Here is a 20,761-nt window from a genome sequence, read left to right on the forward strand (position 1 = left end):
TCTGAGAAGAGGTTCATAGGCTTTACCAGACTGCCAAAGGGGTTCATAACACAAATAAGGTTAAGAACTCCTGTTTAAGAGCAAAAATGCTTAATAAATGTTTGATGAATGAACAAGTATATGAGTGGCAGAAGAATTTACAAGAAATTTCCATAGGAAAGTATAAACAGTCTATAAAAATAGAACTGTAGAATAGAAAACAATATACCAGCAGAGACTGTCCAGAAAGGGTCTTCACTTCACCAAATCATAGGGATTAGATAACTCAAAATTAATAAACACTTTGATTTTCTCCCAATGTCATACCCTTCTTGGTCTACCATTTTTCAAGGTAAATTGGCCACATAAAACATCTGTGTTTGACATACATTGACATAATTCACAGATGCTGGGGAAATGGAATAGCTCCCTAGGATAAAAGGAGTTTAAGAATAAAAGAACCTGTTTCATAGTGGAAAACTGCTGTATATATGATGTATATTTAAACAATCTCATTTAATATTTTGTAAGAGAAAATATGGCTAACATCAAAATTCTCTCTAGAACAGTCTGTGAAACACTGGTCTACGTCATTCTACCTACGTCAATCTCCTTCATAATATAATTTAGCCACCATCTGACTAAGTAGAGAAAGTAACGAGCCAGAAAACAAACCCTTCCACTCTGGGACAAAATCAGATCTTCCTCATTAAGCCAAGCTTCCAACCATCCTTCCTCTCCCTTTTTATCTAGCTGACAGGGAAACAATGAGATTATTAAGTTATTCAAAATTAATTTACAATTTCTCCCCAAATCCATGCACACACAGCAAAATCATTCAAAGCAGAGGGGGAACTTACATCCTGATAATTCGTAGCAGCTCTTCATTGCTGCAAATATGTGCTAGTGTCAGCTGTGTGCATATGATCATATAACAACACTCAGAGCTGTACATAGTTGTTCACATGTTATCTCCCCCATTAGTCTGTGCTTTCCTTGAGAGCAGGGACTGGTTTTTTGCCTTTCTTTTTAACCCCACTCTGGTTTGTAACACTATGCTAAGCACAGTGCCTGACACGTGGTAGGTACTCAATAAACGCTTATTGATTTGACTTACAAGGTACCCAATAAAGTTGGCTTAGCTCTAGTCAAACCACTTCTTTGGACCTTGAACAAATCACTTTTAAGAATGTCCATGTCTCTCCAAACCCAAAAAACCTCACCTGATCTGTCCATCCCCGTTAGCTATCATCCCACGTCTCTTCTGCCCTTTTACAGCCAAACTCCTTGAGAAGTCCATCTAAAATTGATACATCTACTTCCCTTCTTCTCACTCTCTTAACTCTACAATCTTACTTTCCATCATTCAATTAAAACTGCTTTTTCTAAAGTTACTAATGATCTCTTACTCGTCAAATCTAATGGCCTCTTTTCAATCCTCATTTTTCTTGACCTCTCTTTGGTCTTTGATACTATCAGTTATCCTCTTCTCTTTTATACTCTCTTCTCTCTAGGTTTCCATGACTCTACTCTATCCTGGTTCTCTTCCTACTGTCAGACCACTCCTCTGCTTCTTTGCTGGATCTTCATCCAGGTCAACTGTAAGTGTCACAAAGGGCTCTGTCTTCAGCCCTCTTTCCTTTCCCTCTATAATACTTCAGTTGGTAACTTCATCAGCTTCCAGTTTCAATTATCATCTCTATGCTGATTCTCAGAGAGATTTATACAGCCCTCACCTCTCTCCTACCCTCCAGACTCATATCTGTAAATGCTAATCTGCAGACTTCTCAAACCGGATGTCCCATAGATACCTTAAATTTAATTAAGTCCCAAACTGAATTCACTATCTTTCCTTGCTTCTGAACTTCCCGATTATTGTCAAAGGCACCGCCACCCACCCAGGCATTCAGACTGCAAACCTTGGAGTCAACCTCAATCACTCTGTCTCTCACCCACCCCATCCAACCTGTCCTGTTGGTTTTGCCTGTGTAACAACTGTGGTATATAGCCCCCTTCTCTCCTCTGACTCTTCCACTAACCTATGCAGACCCTCATACATATAGACTAATGGAATATCCTGCTGGCTGGTCTCCCTGACTCAAGTCTCTGCCCACTCCAGTCCATCCACCACTCACCAGTGAAATTTATCTTCCTAAAGTGCAGATCTGACCGGCATCACCTTCCTATTCAATAAACTCCAGTGGCTCCCTATTATCTCCAGGATCTAATAAAAATTCTCTGGCATTCAAACCTCTTCAGACCTGGCCCCCTCCTACCTTTCTAGTCTTGTACACTTTACCTTGTTCCTCTTCCCATATTTAGGCAGCCAAGTGCCACAGCGGATACAGTGCTGGGCCTGCACATCAGGAAGACCTAATTTCAAATCTGGCCTCAGACACTAGCTGTGTGATCTTGAACAATTTATTTAACCTCTGCCTCAATTTCCTCAACTGTAAAACGGGAATGATAACAATAGCACCTACCTCCCAGGGCTGTTGCAAAGATCAAATGACATAAATGAAATGACACTTAAAACTGTCCCTGTGATAAGCCACTGAACCTCTTTCTTGTACTGTGCATACTTTCTGCAGCATAGTCCTTATTTGGATGTAGTAGGTACTATATAATTGCTTGTTAACATTATCAATATAATTATTAGTATATTTTGCAATATCGTTTGACACTGGCCTCCTCGCAACAGCTGATAAAAGGGAGTTCAACTCCTGACTCCATGCTTTTTTACTGGCTGTTCCCCAAGTCTGGAATATTCTTCGTCCCTATCACTTTCTGGTTTCCCTGGCTTCCTTTAAGTCCCACCTAAAATCCCATCTTCTAATGGAAACCTTTCCTGATCCCCCTTAATATTATTTCTTGAGCCCTACTGATTATCTCTAATTTATACTGTAAGTATCTTGTTTGTACATAGCTCTTTTAATGTTATCTCTTCTACTGGACTGTGAACTCCTTGAGAACAGGAGCTGTCTTTTGCCTTTCTTTGCTATCTATAACACTTGGCACAGTTCATGGCACATAGTAGGTACTTAATAAATGATTACTGGCTAACTGGACCTCGGTTTCTTCTTTATAATGAAGGAGTTTGGCTATATGGGCTTCTAAGATCCCTTCAGCTTCTACACCTAGGATCCTAATCCCATCCTTTGCCAGTGCCCTCTCCAAATTACTTTGTGTATGGATTAAATGGTATATGGTATATGGTATATGTACAGCAAACCTTAAAGTAGTAAAAAAACTATCATTACATATTTTGGATGAACTTGTGTTCTTATCTGTTTACTTATCTTATAGTTTTCCAGCAATTGAATATAATGGCAGGATCAGGAGTGGGGAACCTTTGGCCTCAAGGCCACATGTGGTCCTCTAGGTCCTCAAGTGCAGACCTTTGACTGAATCCAAACTTCATAAAACAAATCCCTTTAATAAAAGGGTTTGTTCTGTAAAACTTGGACTCAGTCAAAAGGCTGCACCTGAGGACCTAGAGGCTACATGTGGCCTTGAGGCTGCAGGTTACACACCCAGGCTTAGTTTTGGGGTTTTTTAAACTTCTTATCCCCCAAATCTAGCATTTAGTAGTTGCCTGATAAACGTGTGAAAGATAAAGATGATAAAGATGATGATGATGATGATGGTGCTGGTGGTGGTGATGATGGGAGCACAGTGGAGAGTTCTGGGCCTGGAGTCAGTAAGACCTGAGTCCAAATCCAGCCTCAGATGCTTCCTAGCCCTATAACCCTGAGCAAGTCACTTAATCTGTAAAAGGGAGATAGTAACAGTTCCTACCTCAAAGGGCTGTTGTGAGGACCAAATACGATAATATTTGTGAACTGTTTAGCACATAGTACCTGACACACAGTAAGCACTGAATATTTGTAAAGTGGGTAGCACATGGTGCCTAGCATATAGTAAGCACTATATAAACGTTGGCTATCATCAACAGCTTTACAAGACAGCACTTTAAGGTTTGCTACCACTGTTCTAGATCTATGATGCCGAGGATTGGGGATGGGAGGAAAATAGTCAATGTGCCGCCACTCCTACCTTCCCCTTCCATCTCCTCCCCCAAGACCCCACTCAGGTACTGCCAATAAAACCTCGGTGATCGATCCGATCCTCGACTGTCTCCTCGCATGTTCCCTGACCCTCTTCCTTAGTGTGTTCACACATCGTGCGGTGCAGCCTTTATCTGGGCGTGTCCCCCTCCACCTTCCCCTACTCCCCACCAAAACCTCCCTGTGCTCTTAAGGTCTTTGACAATAGAACCTGGATCCCGTCCATCAATAGAGCAATCGATAAACGTTTCTAAGCTGCTACTACGTGCCAGGCACTGTGCTAATCGCTGGGGACATAAAGGCAGAAGGCCGCCCCTGCTCTGCTCTCAATGAGCCCTCGCTCTAGATCTGCAGCCCGACGCCGGTCCCAGAGTGGCCACTTCATAACGGTCGGTTGGCGCTGCTTGGCCGGAGCGAGAAAGGGGGCCACGGGACGGTGAAAAGAAGGGAGAACGGGCGAGAAAGCGACCAAGGGCAGGCAGGAGCCCCGGAGACAGAGAGGAAGGGGCCGGGAGAAGGAAGCGCAGCAGCAGGGCGCGTCCGGGAGGGGCCGTGGGAGCATCTGCAGGGTCCCGGCCACGGGGCCAGGCAGGGCCGGGCCTTCCTCGGGCTTACCTTGCTGCGCCCCCCGGAGGCGGCGCGCTGCTGCGAGCCGGGGGCGGGGAAAGCCTGGGAAGGAACGTTCAGCATCCTGGGAAAAGCGGTGCGGGCTCCGCCCGGGGGATCTACAATCAGCTGGGCCTCGCCCGGCGCTCTCAGTCACTGCCCCGGCTCAGAGGCCGGGCAGCGGCCAAGCCCCCGGCCCACTTCCGGGGTCGCCAGAGCGTCTCCAGGTGAGGAGCGCACCATGACGCAGCACGTCGCCGCCACCGCCGCAGCCTCCGCGGGCGGGGCTGAGGCGCATGAGCAGAAGGGAGAGCTTGGGGAGGGGAAACCGGGACAGCTGCTAAGCGAGGGTGGAGCCAAGGCGCAAAATGCGCATGCTCCCAAGCGAAGTTCAGGCTGACGTCTCCTGAATAGAATCCAACCTCAGCACCGAAATCCAGAGACAGCGACTTAGCGCAGAGCAGAGCCAATGAGTACAGTGGAAGCTGTCCCAGTTCCTGGTGCTGAAAAAATGTCTTTCACCTACAGCTGCAGTCCTACCTTTCTCTCTAAGCACTAGCCATCCTCTGGAAGAGCATCCAATCCTCCTTATCAATCAATCAACAAGCATTTCTTAAGGGCGTTTGGCCAGGCAGAGTTTTCAGACAATGAAACGAATAAGCGCCACCGTTATTTCCTGTTTTAGCAATATGCGAGGTCCTTGCTCTTCAGAAGCATGTTACTGCGCTTAATAATAACAAACAACAAAGACATTTATATAGTACCTACTATGTGGGAGGCTTTACAATTATTATTTCATTTGATCTCACAACCACCTTGGGAGGTAGGTGCTATCATTATTATTACTGTGGGAATACCATCTTACAGATGAGACACTAAGTTTACAATCATTAACAAACAGGATCACAGAATTTTAAAGTTGGAAGGGACGGCTGAGGCCATCCAGTCCAACTTTCTCATTTTACAGATGATTCCCAGAAAGGATAACTGACTTGTTGAAGGTCACATAGGTCATAAATGGCAAAGTCAGGACTTAATTCCAGCTTCTCTAATTCTGAATCCAATGCTCTTTCTTTCATCTATTAAAAACATCCTCCAAACACCCCCAAATCCCTCATGTGAAGTTGGAGACACTTGTATTTCTAGATATTTTAAATTTTCAAAAAGGAGCCTGGCCTAGTTGATGCCAGTCTCATGACATGGAAGATCTAGGCTTATATCTGGCCTCTGACATCCAGCAGTTGTGTGACCTTAGTTCAGTCACTTAACCTCTTTCTTAATTCCTATGGGCAACTGATAGTTGCCAATCTATATCAGTGGTGGGGAGGTGAGTGGAGGGCGTGGGAGGAGGAAGACAGAGAAGGTGTCCTTTCACTTGGAATTCCCTACACAGAAGAAGTCATAGATATGGAATTTATACTTTAAATTCTTATCTATTCTAACCCCCCAATCAACTCCTTTTTCAGCCCTGCAGTCTGACTCCCAGGAATTTCTGTATTTTCCCCAACCAGAAAGGAGAAACAGTGCATCAATCTGATAATCCCATTTGGCTATAACAACACAGATTACTAAGTACACAGAGCACAAACATAACTAATACCCACTTCTAACTACCTAGAGCTCAGATTGGTGATCCCTTGTTGCTTTTCTAGACATCATTCAGACTTCCACCCTAAGAATAGAACACAAAAAAGTATAAAAAGAAATAAAAGAAAAGCAGCTCCAAACCTTAGAATAGTCAATCAGTCAATAGACATTTATTAAGTACCTACTATGTGCCAATGCTAAGCACTGAAGATACAAAAAGAGAGAAAAGACAGTCCCTGCTCTCAATGAGCTCAATGATATCTAATGCCTCATGGTTCCTTGAGACCCCCTTTCCACCCTTTGTCAGGTTCTGGACTTTAGAGCACGGCTTGAACTTGACACTTGTCTTTGCCTCTCTTTAAGCTTCAATACCTCAGTTGGAACCAAAAGCTTAAGGGGTAGGACATTAAAGTTCTGATGTACATATCATTTGCCAGAAATAACAGTTATTATACCAGAATATAAGGCAAAGAATATGTGTGTGTATGTGTAGTGTCATTTTTCAACTTTGTATCCCTATGTGCCTGGCACATAGAAGGTGCTGAGTGATGAACTGAATTTATTCAAAAGATTCTATCAGGTATGCTTTTCTGAATACTCATCATGCTCTCAGGAGCAGGTTTTCACTTGTCACTATACTGGGACAGAACAATAGCACTTCTGTGCCAGTCTGTAAGTGAATATTTTTAATTATAATTATTTATATATGAAATTCATAATAATTAATTTTTCATTTCAATGTCTTTAGTTAGAATGAACTCTTTCTCTGTGTGTGTGTGTGTATGTCTGTGTCTGTGTGTGTGTGTTGGTGGGCGAGTGTATATGTAGACATACACATATACATACATATATGGAAGTATAAGGAAAATAAACATAACTTAAGAATAGCAGTTTGCTATATTATATATAATGTGTTATATAATAATGTAATTATTGTGGGTTTATTAATATATAGAGAGAGGGGAGAAAGGACATTTCAACTCTAGATATTGAAACAAGAAAAAGTAACTGTTACAGATTTCTTAATTTACTACACACTAAGGAAGCTTAATTTTAGAATACTTGGACTATTGCAGGTTTAGTTATTTGAAAGGTGATTATATAATAAAAGTGAAATTTGCATCATTTTTTGTCAATGATTTTTTAAAAATCCATACTGGGTCCCAAGTCTTTGTTATACTATTACTTCAACATATGGTTCTCTTAATAGCAAACATGTTTGGCAGCACATGGGATTTTTTCTTCATAGTCTAATTAATTTAAGAATCAAAATAAATTATTGGATCATGTATTAAGTTAGCACTGGCTGGGCAGAGTATACATACTGATTAAATCATGAAACTTATATAGGAGCAATGAAGTACCTAATTATATGTCAGCTGACATCTGGAAAGTTCTATAAAGGCTAGATATAGTAATACCAGATGATATAAGATCCAGATTTAAAACTGAAATATTTATTCCTTGATTCACTTATTTATTCAAGAAATACTTATTCAAGGCCTACTACGTGCAAAGCATAGCGTTAGGCTGTGGGGATGCAAAGATTAACAATGACTTGGATATTGGAACTCTTTACTAGAATTATGGAATAGAAAAAATTAATGGAGGAGTCTAGACCTGTGATTTCATACACACGGGGAACTCCCAGTTAGGGTTACTCCCTTCACTAAAACAGATCAGGAATTCTTGTGTAATTTATAGTCTTTGTTGCCCAAGGCAGAAAGAGGCTCAAGGACATGGCCATGATCATCTAGCTAGTGTGTAACAAAGACCTATAGGATCATAAATCTGTAGCTAGAAGGGACCTCAGAAGCCACCTAGTCCAATGTCCTCATTTTTCAGATGAAGAAACTGAGGTGTGACTTGTCTAAAGTCACACAGGTAGTAAGTATCAGAAGTAGGATTTCAACCGGAGTCATCTGATTCCAGAGTCCTAGTTTTATCCAGTGTATCATGTTGGAAAAACAAGAACTTTCTCTTTCTTGACCCCAAAGCTGGCTCTCTATCTACTGCGCTATAGTTCCTCTCTCAAAATTTTAATGAAAAAAAAAACCAAATTGTCACAACTTAACTTTCAAAAATCAAAAATAATAAAAATTCAATGAAAAGAAATGTACTTGTTTCTGATAAGGTGCTAGCATTATAACTGGGAGTAGGGAAGCATGACAAAGGCCAAACTACCCTATCAATTGCAAAATATTTTAACATTTTATTAATAACTTACACACAAATAAATTATATTTTAAAAACACTATGATACATTTGTACATTGAAATTTTAATGCTATAAACTTTGAATTCCTTCAAAAAGAATCAATCCAATTCAGTTCCTGAATCCTGAATCAGCTCTTCCTCCTCCTCCTCCTCCTCCTCATCTTCACTATCAGAATCTTCATAAAATGAAATTGTAGCTTGAATTGGAAAATTTTTCAGAAGAGATTCTGCTTCTTGATACAAGAAATCATAACATTTTGATTTGGGCCAAAATAGTCTGAAACAAGCGGACAACATAGCATGCTTTATTCTTCATGTACATTTGTTTTCAGAATCCTTATAGTCATGACATTCTCCCATTGAAGCCCCAAGCTTCCACTGATCCAACAGTTGATAGATGCCCTTTGTATGGTTCCAAACATTAGTATTAGTATCCTAGCTTTCATATGATAAAATTTCAACATATCTTAATAACTGATTTTTTTTTGCTACCCCTTATCACCCAAAGCAAGGTTCTAAGTTGAAAATGCACAAGTACTTAAAGGACTAACCAATATTGCCTTCCTTTCACAGAAGTATAAGGTCAGCATTTTCACTTGAATCAATGGTTCATGGTTTAGGTCACTTCAGCCACAAAGGATATATTTATACTTACCAGAAACAGTTTTATTTCCTAATTTCTAAACAGTTTGAAAAACAATTTAACCTGACACAAGGCTTTGAGTTCTGATGACAGCAAAGTTTGAAATATTACAAATTTTGCACAAAGGCATATATATCTAAACTTTGCTTGAAATTAATAAATATTGCTTGATATGCTATGTCCATGGTCAGCAAATATGATCATGGAGACTGCAAGATAGAGTCAGATTAAAAAACAAAAGCAAAATTTTGTTTTTAAAAAGCATTCATAATTAGATATAAAGGTAGGGCCACTTCTCTTCCCTTAAAGTAATCACTGTTGCTCATGGCTCAGATTGGGTTTGCTGTATATAACATTTTCTCAGCAACTTAATTTTGAGGGTGAAATAGATTGCGTGAAAAGCTAATTATAATCTCTGAATTCATTCAATATGGATTTTCTTATTTTATTATCCATTTCACAGACTTAATACACTTTTCTTTTTTGCCAAGGTAACATCAATGTACTCTACTGGTAGTATTTTAGGTAAAGGTAAGGTTTCAAAAAGATAGATTCACTATATAAACCAGAATTAAACATTGTGAAAAATTCCCACTGATTTTAAAAGGAATGTTATCTATGTAGCATTACTGGCTAAAAAAATCTGATTAGTCAAATATACACTTAAAGGTGGAACATTCTGTTAAAAACAATCTTCACTGCATTTTTTTCTAATAGAAAAATCTTTTTGGTATTTATTCTGTCCTTCTGGAACCTATTTTGTGATTCTAAAAAAATGACCATTTTGATGGAGGAAAAACATATTGAAAGCTGATAATTAAGTTGAAGAAAAAGTCTGCATAACATTCAGATTGTCTTAAAATTCTCTGGTGTAGGCTTATACCAAAGTCTGCATATTTGCCTTTATTCCCCCTCCCTTATATTGTTAGCTTAGCAGCAGCCATATCACTAAATTATGCAGCTTAAAAGGATTTAAACCTTGCTCAAAACCTTTCCCAAAGTACTTCTACTAACTCAAACCTCCCCACACAAAGCTATGAATCAGGAATCATATTCTTAAAGTAGTATGGTTCTGAACTTCAAAAATCTTCATATTCCAGTTAGAAGTGCATTAAGCACAGATAACAACATGGTGGTCTATCATTTGGGGGACTTGCCCTAATCAAAATATGAAGTTAATAAAGTTATTTTCCAAGGTAATCTTGTAATTTGAACCTTATACCCCTAGATTGAGACTGCAACACCATCTTTCAAAATCAAAGTCAAAGAAAAAAATAACAGGGCACATCTCAATCCCAATATTTGATTATACACATATATCCAGATATCAGAATTCCAATAGCCTCAGTCTTCCAGAACATTGCCCTGAACCTGAAAGTAAAAAAGGGCTCAGAGGGTGTACCACTTTACATTCACCAAATGGACAAAAAAAATATTAAAAGCAATGAAACACCATGCTGGCAAGTTGTGTACAAACAGGTATAACCTATCCATTGTTGGTGGAATTGCAAACTTATAGGATCATTCTGAAAAACAATCTCTTTGTACATAGTAAAAGTCACAAAAATAATCATATCCTCTGATCCAACAATTTCACCAAGGGGAATGTCCCTGGAAAGTGCTATCAAAACCAAAACCAAAAAGGAAGCTATCTGTACAAACATATGTAATTGTCAAGAAAGAAAGAAAGAAAGAAAAAAAGAAAGAAAGAAAGAAAGAAAGAAAGAAAGAAAGAAAGAAAGAAAGAAAGAAAGAAAGAAAGAAAAAGAAAGAAAGAGAGAAAGAAAGAAAGAAAGAAAGAAGAAAGAAAGAAAGAAAGAAAGAAAGAAAGAAAGAAAGAAAGAAAGAAAGAAAGAAAGAAAGAAAGAAAAAGAAAGAGAGGGAAGAAGGGAGAGAGGGGAAAGGAGAGGGGAGGGGAGGAGAAGGAAGGGGAGGGGAGGGGAGAAGAGAAAAAAGAAAAGGGACAGATGTCCAATAATAAGGGAAGAGTTAATTAAGTTGTGATACATCAATGCAATGAAATACCATAATACAATTAAGGGCAACATATATGAAGTTTACAAAGAAACCTGGAAGATTTTATAGGAAATAGTGTAAAATGAAAAAAGCAGAACAAGAAAAATGGAGTATACAATATTCACAAACATTTCAGAGGAAAAGTAAGAATGAATAGACAAAATTCTGCTGGGGATTTAGAGTGACTAAAAATATGGCCATGCTGCTTTATGCATTGAAATTAAGCAATTTAAATGTAAATAGCAAGCAATTTTAATTGATTGTATTAATGTTCAGTGTTAACCATTTTAAACACACATCCACACACAAAAGAAAGAAAAAGGCCCCAGAGTCAAATAGGCTATAAGGCCCACTCACTTCACTCAAAGGAAAGGCTAAAGGCATTTTTAGACCACAAAAAAAAACTGGGGAAAGGGGTGGAGATTCGACTTGCGTATATAACCTTGTTACCCGGATTCCCCTATTTTTTAGCAAATTAGAAACACATAGGGGAAATGGCACTTCCAGAAGTGGAAATAATCAAAAACTGAAAGCTGACATTAAAGGATACAGCTGAACCTGCTGAATCATCAACTATAAAGCAATCTTTTTACTATGAGAGAAAATCCACTATATACAGTACTTGATACCCCTGAGAGCATCACTGCATTAAAATTAAAGGACAATGAAAGGTTAATTATGTTCAGTGGATTCTGATTGTCTAGCTTCAGAAACCTAAAGGCTTTTGCCACCAGGGACAAGACATTAAATCTCTCAGTTCCCCTAGGCAACTTTAAATTGTCAGTTACAACAGTTGCAGAAGATCGACTTTGATGGAGGAAATTTCCTCATCTAAAGAACCCTACACCAATGAAATCATCGTGCACACATACACGTAATCTGATTTTTTAAAAAGCATGCATTATACACGCACACATATATAGGCACATACATACATATACACACACATATAAGTATATATACATAAAAATATATATGTATACATATATTTCCATTAAAACTGTAACAACTTTAAGTTATTGCCTAACAGCGTGTAGGCTTTGGTTATATGGAGAATTCATTTATGTGGAACACCTGTCTCCAAGGTGTTAACTTTGTGTGTGAATAAACACACTTACTATAAATATTATCTCAGAGCTCTATATAATACTCCTGTGAAATATACAAGGCCAGGATGATGATCCTTCTATTTCATTGGCAGCAGTGACTAACCCGAAATCACAGAACTGTGAAAATGCTTCCATTCCAGGGCTCTTCCCTGGACCACACAACCTTTCTGATTATAAAATGACAAATCACCATGATCTCTAGCGTCTTTCTCAGTCTTCCGTTTCTAATTCCTAAGGATATCATCCCACTGTCCTGGCTAAATTACTAGCTTTGAAGCTGTCATGTCATGTAGTCTCATTCCTCTTACTCATTTTCAACAGGAATAAAAAAAAAGTGCTACTTGAATGACGCCAACTTCATTTACATCCTGCAGGCTTCTAAAACATCTGCAAGATGCAAGGTGACACTGTCATGCTTCTCTGCATCAGAGATTCTCCCTAACGCTTCCTTTTATGATAAAATATTTCCCAAGAATTTATGGTAGTCAGTATAACAATTCTTTAGGTGGGGACAGGGAACTATTATATTCCTACATTTTGGTAGAGGAAAAAAAAATGAACCTGCAAACAGTAACACAGAATAGCTTAAAGAAGGTTCTATTTTTCCAAGGAAGGAGGTCCTGGACCATCTGACACCCAGCCAGAATAGTGCAATTCTTTTCTACTACTCTCCTTGGGGTGGGTGAAAGAGTAATTAGAGAAGGTAAGACATGCCACTTACCTGACTGGATGTTTATATTGAGAAAGTTTTCCAGAGGTTTCTGTCATCCCAGGCACATCACACACCTAAGATTTAAATGAGAAGGAACCAAATTACTCACTTCAAGGAGAAGCCGGCAGAATGGATCATCCCCACAGTATATTCAGCCCCGCCTACCGAGCTCTGGAAGCCGCTGCGGATCTCTTTCTAGAACCAAATCTAAATCAGTTTCAGGGAAAACAACCATCGGATCCCACTGGCAGAGGTTCTACCAGGTGGAATCTCAGGGATGGTAGAGATGCCCAATATAGGGTAGGGGCTAATGGGACACACAGGATCGTGACTTTAATAGTCACTTGGGTCCTGACCCTCCTATGTCAATGATCTGTGATTTCGTCAATGTGCGAACTCCTTCCAATGACGCAAATCGCAGCATTTCTCCTCCCCCTCACGCACTTTACGCCTCGCCCTAACTCGTTTATTTGCTGTTCCATCTCCCGCCTCCGTACCTTTGCCTCGGCCCTCCCCCATACATGAAATGTTCTTTTTCACCTGCCGACTCTTAGAATCCTTAGATGCTACCGATCAGACTTTTAGGGCCCCTCCTCACTGCAGTTGGCACCCCCACCCAATGCTTTTTTAAATGTTTGTATCCATGTATTGGTGAATGCGTTGTATTGACAATGCTAGCTCCTTGAAGATGTGGAGGTGCTAGGTTTTTGTACTCCCCAACACACAAGTCCAGTGCCAGGAACATAATAGAACCTTCATAATTGCTTGCTAAATTAAACTGAATCTGTCTACAATTCTGTGGTTAAGACGTCGGAAAGCTTCAGTCAGAGAAATGAAATTACTTGCCCAGGGTCACACGGTCCTCCTGCCTATATGTCCAATACTCACCCCCAACTCTCCCCATTCCAACCCTTTACACACACACACACACAGACACACACACAGACACACAGACACACACACACACACACACACACACACACACACACACACACACTTCTTACTCTTCCCTTCAACCCCGAGTGTCTGCATTTCTCTCTGGCTCATATAGGACAAGGGCCACTTACGGTATCCTTGGGGTTGGGCTGCATTTTCTCCGCTTCCTCTCTAGGGGTGCCAAGCCAAGGTCTCCAAAAAGCGGGCGACCTGCTAGTCGCGGGGGTGTGGGGAAGAGAGCAAGGACACAAGAGAGAAGTGTGAGTCAGAGGCAAGGAGGCTGTCGTGATCGTGAAGTAGAGGGGTTAAGACTTTCCTGAGAGACAAGAGGGACGGCGGTTTGGGGTGGATGGGGGGCGGGTGTGTGTGTGTGTGTGTGTGTGAGAGAGAGAGAGAGAGAGAGAGAGAGAGAGAGAGAGAGAGAGAGAGAGAGAGAGAGAGAGAGAGAGAGAGAGAGAGAGAGAGAGAGAGATGCGAGAACTGGGGAAAAGGAAGCAGGAGAAACTGGGGATCTTTCAGTCAAACGTAGGGAAGGGCGAGGGATTGAGGCGTTGAATACCGTGAGCTGTTCCCTGGCCTCAGGGTCTGAGAAGCTGGGGTTTCAGGAAGCAAGCGGCAGCAGCTGGCCCAGAAGGGTCGGGGCTCCGAGCTCTCCAAGCTCTCCATGTATACACCCAGTCACTACGGCAGGAGCTCCTTCTCCCACACCCCGCAGCCCTGGTCTTCTTTATATAGCCAAGATGGCCCGATGCATATTTAGGAATGCCCCCCTCCCCACGCCATCCCAGACCTCCGGCCAGCGGGGTAAACAAAAAGGCTGAGCGTGAAGGCCAGTTCGGGTAAACAAGGCGGGGTGCGAACGCGTGCAGCTCCCAAATGGCCCAAGGAAGGATTTTTGGCAAGCAAGTGTTAATCGCTCTTAAATAGACACATGGCAACCACACTAGCCTATTTCCATGTGAAGAGGGGAGGAGGAAAGATTAAGCGAATCTACATGTTTTGTGGATTTTTGCAAAAAAAAACTGGTAGTGTCGGGGGCCACCCGAATTGCCCTAGTCTCCTGGCTTTTCAACTACGACAGCTGCACTATGCTAGGCATCCAGGGCTCCAAGAATGGGACTAGAAACACAAATGAAAAGGGGCTTTCTTGGCCCCCTTTCACAAGGCCTAGTCAAGCATATGAATAAGAGCCCTATTATACAAGGCAGATTAAACTCCTTGAAGGAAGGGAGGGTGGCACTTAATCTGATTTGTACCTTCCCTTCTCAGAACTATGTATGTGTGGCTTTTTTAATATCATTGGACAATGATGATCATCTGTCAAGGAAAAAAATGAATGAGAAAAGAAGTGCCCCAGTAACGAAGAAGAGAGTCAGAAGAATCAGAAGTCTTGTGATGTCCCTCATATAGCTATACATGATTTAAGCTATGGTGTCGGCTGTAGTATTTCTTCTCTTGCCTCACCCTCTTCCCCTGTTTGATTGTGAAAAACCAAGCCTATGCTTAAAATCCACATTCTGGAACCATTTAGCATGTAAACTCAGTGCTATCCACTCAGTGGGTGATACTTAGGAGTGAAACTCTGCAAATAAGATATTTTTTTCCTCCAAATATCATAATAGGAAAGATTTTAATCATTGTGGTAATTTCTTCCACCCATGAAAATCACAAGGAGGGGAGAAGGGGGTTCGTGGGACCAAGGGAACAAGCATTTATTAAGCCTTCTATGTGTGAAGAATTGAGCTAAGCATTAGCAAATATTATCTTACTTGATCTTCACAACAATCCAGTGAGGTTAAGTACGAAATACCCAGGTATGGCTTAATAGATAAGTCCTAAGGAGTTGTCTGAGGTACCCAGAGGTTGTGACTTGAAGAGGGAACCCTACACCAAGATATCTCACCTATGAACTTTGAGTACTATGAGGTGCACTTTCTCTTAAAAATTGTAAGTGGACTATCTAAATTCAAGGGGGCAGCTGGGCAGTGAAGTGGATAGAGTGCCAGGCCTAGGGTCAGGAAAGACTCCTCTTCATCTGGCCTTAGATACTTACTAGTTGTGTGACCCTGGACAAGTGACTTCACTTCACCCTGTTTGCCTCTTTTTCTCATCTGTAAAATGAGCTGGAGAAGGAAATGCCAAACCATTCCAGTATCTTTGCTAAGAAAATCCCAAATGAGGTCATGACGGGTTGGACACAACTGAAAAACAACTGAATTTGAATTCAAAGTGCAATATTTTTTTCTATTCAATGAGTGAGTCAAACCACTTCTGGGTGGGAAAAGTAGTTTGGACTAAATATGTTCTTGGCTGCTCTACTTACTCTTGTTCCTTTCTCTTAGCATTACATTAACCATTTGGGCTTAAGGAATGGAAGATGAATTAAGAATAATAAATATCGACAGATGCTAAATTGCCAGTTGTACATAATGCATATACTACTAGTATGGATATTATTTATTCTGCTGAACCCTCTATCATTAAAGTAGTAATACTTACATTAAATAAGGGGTTATGTGACTGAGAAAATTTTAATATCAGAATCAGCTAAATATTCTGGCCCAAATTTTTAACATTGTGTTCATGTTACTTAAACTGTTTGTCTTCCTTCCTTAGCCTTTCCATTACACTAAGCATGACTAAACCTCCCCCAGAAGGCCATAGATTTTCTCTCACCAGTCTGCACAGCAGCCAGCTCTTTACATTTTTAATGACTGGGGATGGGATGGAGAAGGGCTAGGAGAAGCAGCAGTGACAGCTTCTGGAAATGTGAACTGCTTCCCTCCTGTCATGAGGGTTTGCTATAAGGGCAGGATCCTTTCTATGATATATATAGTAGATAAGTCCTAGAACAGCATGGTTTACCTACAGACTTTACAGCAAATAGAGGTCAAAGGACCTGCTTAGACTCCAAGGTCATCAGCATCTTCTATACTGCTGCCTTATTATTCTGAATTTACCCCTCCCCCTTCCAAACATGGATGCCCTTATGGTTATATGTTTCAATAACAGAAACTAAGCCATCACATGGAAACTCTGGAATATAGATATCATTACAATGGAAAAGGAAGAAACAAAAGCGCTAAATTGTTTGCTAAACAAGAAAAAATAAAAAATACCAAGTTGTATCTTTCTCACCCTTTCCCAAAAATACTATACATGAAAAATCAAATTTAGATGCAGTACAATTCGGAATTTTAGAACTGGTAGAGAAATTAAAGATCTCTAGCCTAATCAAATCATTTTGAAGAGAAGGAAATTGAGGATGAAAGAGGGTAAATGACTTGACCAAAGTCATGCCAACTCTTTCTTCACGTATATAATAAGATTTGCATCAAAGTTAGAGGCTTATAAATCAGATGATGAAAAGAGAAAACATAAATGCAAATTGTGTCGAGGGAGACATATTGATAGTCATTTTCAAAAATACTTCACTTTATGAGAACACAGAAGTCCAGTTTTACAAATACATGGTGATTTGCAAGTAGTTATTTGCTTTACAAAAGAAGTTTCACTTTAAAAAATAGTTGTCTTAGCATTCCTTTCAGTAGAGACTTCCTCTAGCGTATTTACAATATTCAAATTTACAGAAATTTAATTTATAGTTCAACTTTCCAGAAACACATCTATAATAAAAAGCAGTATATACCTATACTTCTAACCTCTGTACTATGTATTTCAGTTAGGATGACAGATACAAAGAATTGTACAAAGTTGTTTTTTGTTGCTGTCATTGTTTTTAAAGTCACATGAGAGAGTCAGTGTGGCATAATGGATTGAAGGCCAACCTAGAGGCCAGAAAAACTCAGTTCTAGCCCTGCCTCTGATAGGTATTAGCTGTGCAACCCTGGGCAAATGACTTAACATATCAGTGCTTTTGGCAACTCTCTAAGACTACATAAATTGTAGAGGCAATACTAACCACTATTTGGAGATGGAATTTCCTCACTTGAGAGTTCATTATATTAACATAATCACAAGTTGTTTAGTCTCTGTCCCTATGAGAGTATGATCAATGACCTTTACACAGAAAATATAAATGCTATTAAGATAGGTAATCGAAAAGTCTTTGTGAGTTCACTAGCCTTGCCCACAATTCTCCTGTATTATTATTTTCTCTTTAATTCACCAAATGCTTATTATAGTCCTACATGTGATAATCAGACATCCTAGTCAGAATAAGAAAAAGTTTTTAAAAACTTGAAGAATATAATTTAGGTTCCCTTTTTGGATGTGACCTGGTGTTGGCCCCACTTCTCAATGAGACCTCATTAAGTGTGTGACTTACCCACCACTTACACAATGAGGTGAGACTCAGAGGTGTAAAGGATTGAGGGGAATATAATGACTCACAGCTGTTACTGCCACCTTAAGCCTCCATGATAAAGGATCCTACTTGGTGCAGTTCCAGGAGATTTCACAGCTCCTATGCATTTCTTCTTATTTAAGACGCTGTAAATATTATATGAAGAAAACTAGAAGACAATGTAATTTACTTTACTCACTTAGAAAAGATAATGTATTCTTTTTCAAGCAGTCATCATCAAACAAGCATTTATTAAGGGCTTACCATATACCAGGCACTATGCTAAATGCTGGGAATAGAAAGACAAAAACTTGTACCCTATCCTCAAAGGAATTAATTTCAACTCAACAGATGTTTATTAAGCACCTACATGGTGCAGTGCATTGTACTAGGTGATAGAGATATAAAAACTAAAAGTGACATATCTCTGCTCCAAAGAACTTACTATCCAAGGATAAGCCAAACAAATAACTATGATACAAGTTGAAGTGTAGTAAGTACATAGGACAAGTCCAATAGAGAGAACTCAAAGATTTGGTGGGAGGAGGTATCATTTCTGGCTAGCCCCATTGCTAGGCCTTGAAAGAAGGTAAGTGTTTCAACTGTCGGAGTCTCTTGGAGGAATGGCCAATGATATGCCCGAATGGATGAAGAAAAGAGGGAAAGACAAGAGTGGGGAAAGGCTAGAAAGGTAAGTTGAAGCCAGATTGTGGAGGGCTGTAAATTCTGGCCAGGATAAGGAGTTTCAACCTAGTGACAACAGTGATTCTCTGACAGGTTTTGAGCAAGGGAGTGATATAGTCAGGCCTTTACGTTGGGAAATTGCTTTGTCTGTGGTGTGAAAAATAAATTGGAGAGGTGAGAGATAGGATGTAGGCTAGGCTTCAGTTAAGGAGCTTTCGCAATAGTCCAGGTGAGAAGTAAGGAGGGTCTAAGCTGCCAGCGGGAGGATAAAGTTTAACTGTTAACATTTGGCTTTATTAGTAGGTTTAATAATATTTATTTTAATTATGTAAATTAACCAATGTTCATTATGAGTCATTTTTGAAAGTTTATAAATATGCCTGAAGTGTGACATTCAAAGGCTAATCCTGAAGATTAACAGCAAAAGAAAATCAAATGACCTTTTCTGAGAGTCAAAGTGATTTTGAAATATTCATCTGGGTTTTACATGTTGTCATTGATGATATTAATTTTTTAAATGATTGTTATGATTTTCTTCCTTTCTTTTGGGCTCTACCTGGCAGTTCACAGATATAAGGAATTCCTAATTTGGAAACCAATGAAGAATAGTTGTTATTGATATGTCATTTCAGTTGTGTCCAACTCTTCATGACCCCATTTGGGATTTTCTTGGCAAAGACACTGGAGTAGTTTGCCATCTCCTTTTCCAGATCATTTTACAGATGAGGAAACTGAGGCAAACAAAGTTAAGTGACTTGCCCAGGATCACACCACTAGCAAGTGTCTGAAACTAGATTTGAACTCATGAAGATGAGTCTTCCTGATGCTAAGCCCAGGGCTCTTGTAATTGACAGTTTTAGGGAATTGCTTGGTTTGCTGAGGGTTTAAATGATTGAAGATTAGTTGCGGTCACACAGCTATTGCATATCAGAAGCAGCTTCTCAGGCCTTCTTGATTCTAAGGCCAGCTCTCTATCCATTTTGCCATGTTGTCTCTCTTTCCATCACTCATGTAATGACATTAGGGGGCCATCTCCAGTTGTCCTGATCTATATCTTGCCACTGGACCCAGAAGGCTCTAGAGGAGAGAGTGAGGCTGGTGACTTTGCACAGCTCTCCCTCACTTAAATCCAATTCACTTGCAAGTCATGGCATCACTTTTCTGATGCCATGGTTCTCTTTAAGAATGAAAGACAAACAAACAATGACATTAAAATTAGTTGACAGAGTAAAATGTAAAAGTGCTCCAGAACATTTTCTATTTACCATGAATCCTAGGTGATTGTTGTTAGCTTTGCTTCAATGATACTATCCTTTGATGGTACCACTGGTCCTGGCTAGAGAGTAGTTCAATTGTGCATACTGTCATCTGTGCACTGTGGACTACAGGGCTTTCAATCTCCCAAATGGAATTCCCATGTCTTCCTGTTGGGTTTTGGCTGCAGAAATCATTATTATTTTATGTCTGTCAGAAACCAAGTAGCTGACACTGAAGAGAGCAGAAAAGTAACAAAACATATTTACGTGAGCACCGAAATTTTTTTCAAGTAACAAGTATTTTTAAATTAATCTGTTCTTTCCACTATTTCTCTCCCCACTGAGCAAATTAAATATGTGCACTTGCACATGCACACACACATGCACACACATGTACACACAAACACACAAAATATCTCCATACATAGCTATATCATCTGGCAAAACAAACCCTTACACTTGTCATATAAAAAAATACATCTTTTTCTGAATTTTAAGTCCATTATCTGTCTATCAGGAAGGGAGTAGCATTCTTTACCTTCGTTCTTTTGGACTTGGGATTTCTTTTTCTTTTTAAACTAAAACTGAGCATGTGAACTCTAAGCTGACAAGTGATATAATTTTGGACACTTAAAATGTTATGT

General features: G+C 39.8%; 2 protein-coding genes across 2 annotated transcripts in view; both read right to left on the reverse strand.

The window, feature by feature from the left end:
- LOC118856745 (cytochrome b5 reductase 4) overlaps positions 1 to 4,931 on the reverse strand; it is a 103,281-nt gene extending 98,350 nt beyond the window's left edge. The window contains exon 1 of the mRNA XM_036767209.1: positions 4,662 to 4,931. Within this exon, the coding sequence (XP_036623104.1) occupies positions 4,662 to 4,736 (75 nt within the window). The 5' untranslated portion in view covers positions 4,737 to 4,931. The remainder of the gene's footprint in view (positions 1 to 4,661) is intronic.
- Positions 4,932 to 8,474: 3,543 nt separating this feature from the next.
- Positions 8,475 to 14,566, reverse strand: RIPPLY2 (ripply transcriptional repressor 2). Its single transcript, XM_036767210.1, has 4 exons — positions 14,431 to 14,566; positions 14,003 to 14,084; positions 12,945 to 13,009; positions 8,475 to 8,732 (listed from the first exon to the last, which is right to left on the reverse strand). Exons 1-4 carry the CDS (start codon positions 14,535 to 14,537, stop codon positions 8,555 to 8,557), a joined length of 432 nt encoding a protein of 143 aa, XP_036623105.1. The 5' UTR covers positions 14,538 to 14,566; the 3' UTR covers positions 8,475 to 8,554.
- Positions 14,567 to 20,761: the final 6,195 nt, after the last annotated feature.

Source organism: Trichosurus vulpecula, chromosome 7 (assembly GCF_011100635.1).
Source record: "Trichosurus vulpecula isolate mTriVul1 chromosome 7, mTriVul1.pri, whole genome shotgun sequence".
Lineage (NCBI taxonomy): Eukaryota > Metazoa > Chordata > Mammalia > Diprotodontia > Phalangeridae > Trichosurus > Trichosurus vulpecula.

Bases quoted from the DNA above. Each gene is read 5' to 3' on its own strand.
- RIPPLY2 (XM_036767210.1), bottom strand. From the start codon at position 14,537: ATGGAGAGCTTGGAGAGCTCGGAGCCCCGACCCTTCTGGGCCAGCTGC. The intron at 13,010-14,002 runs GTAAGTGGCCCT...TTTAAATCTTAG, and splicing joins AGCCCAACCCCAAGGATACC to GTGTGTGATGTGCCTGGGAT. The intron at 8,733-12,944 runs GTAAGTGGCATG...CGCTTGTTTCAG, and splicing joins CAATATAAACATCCAGTCAG to ACTATTTTGGCCCAAATCAA.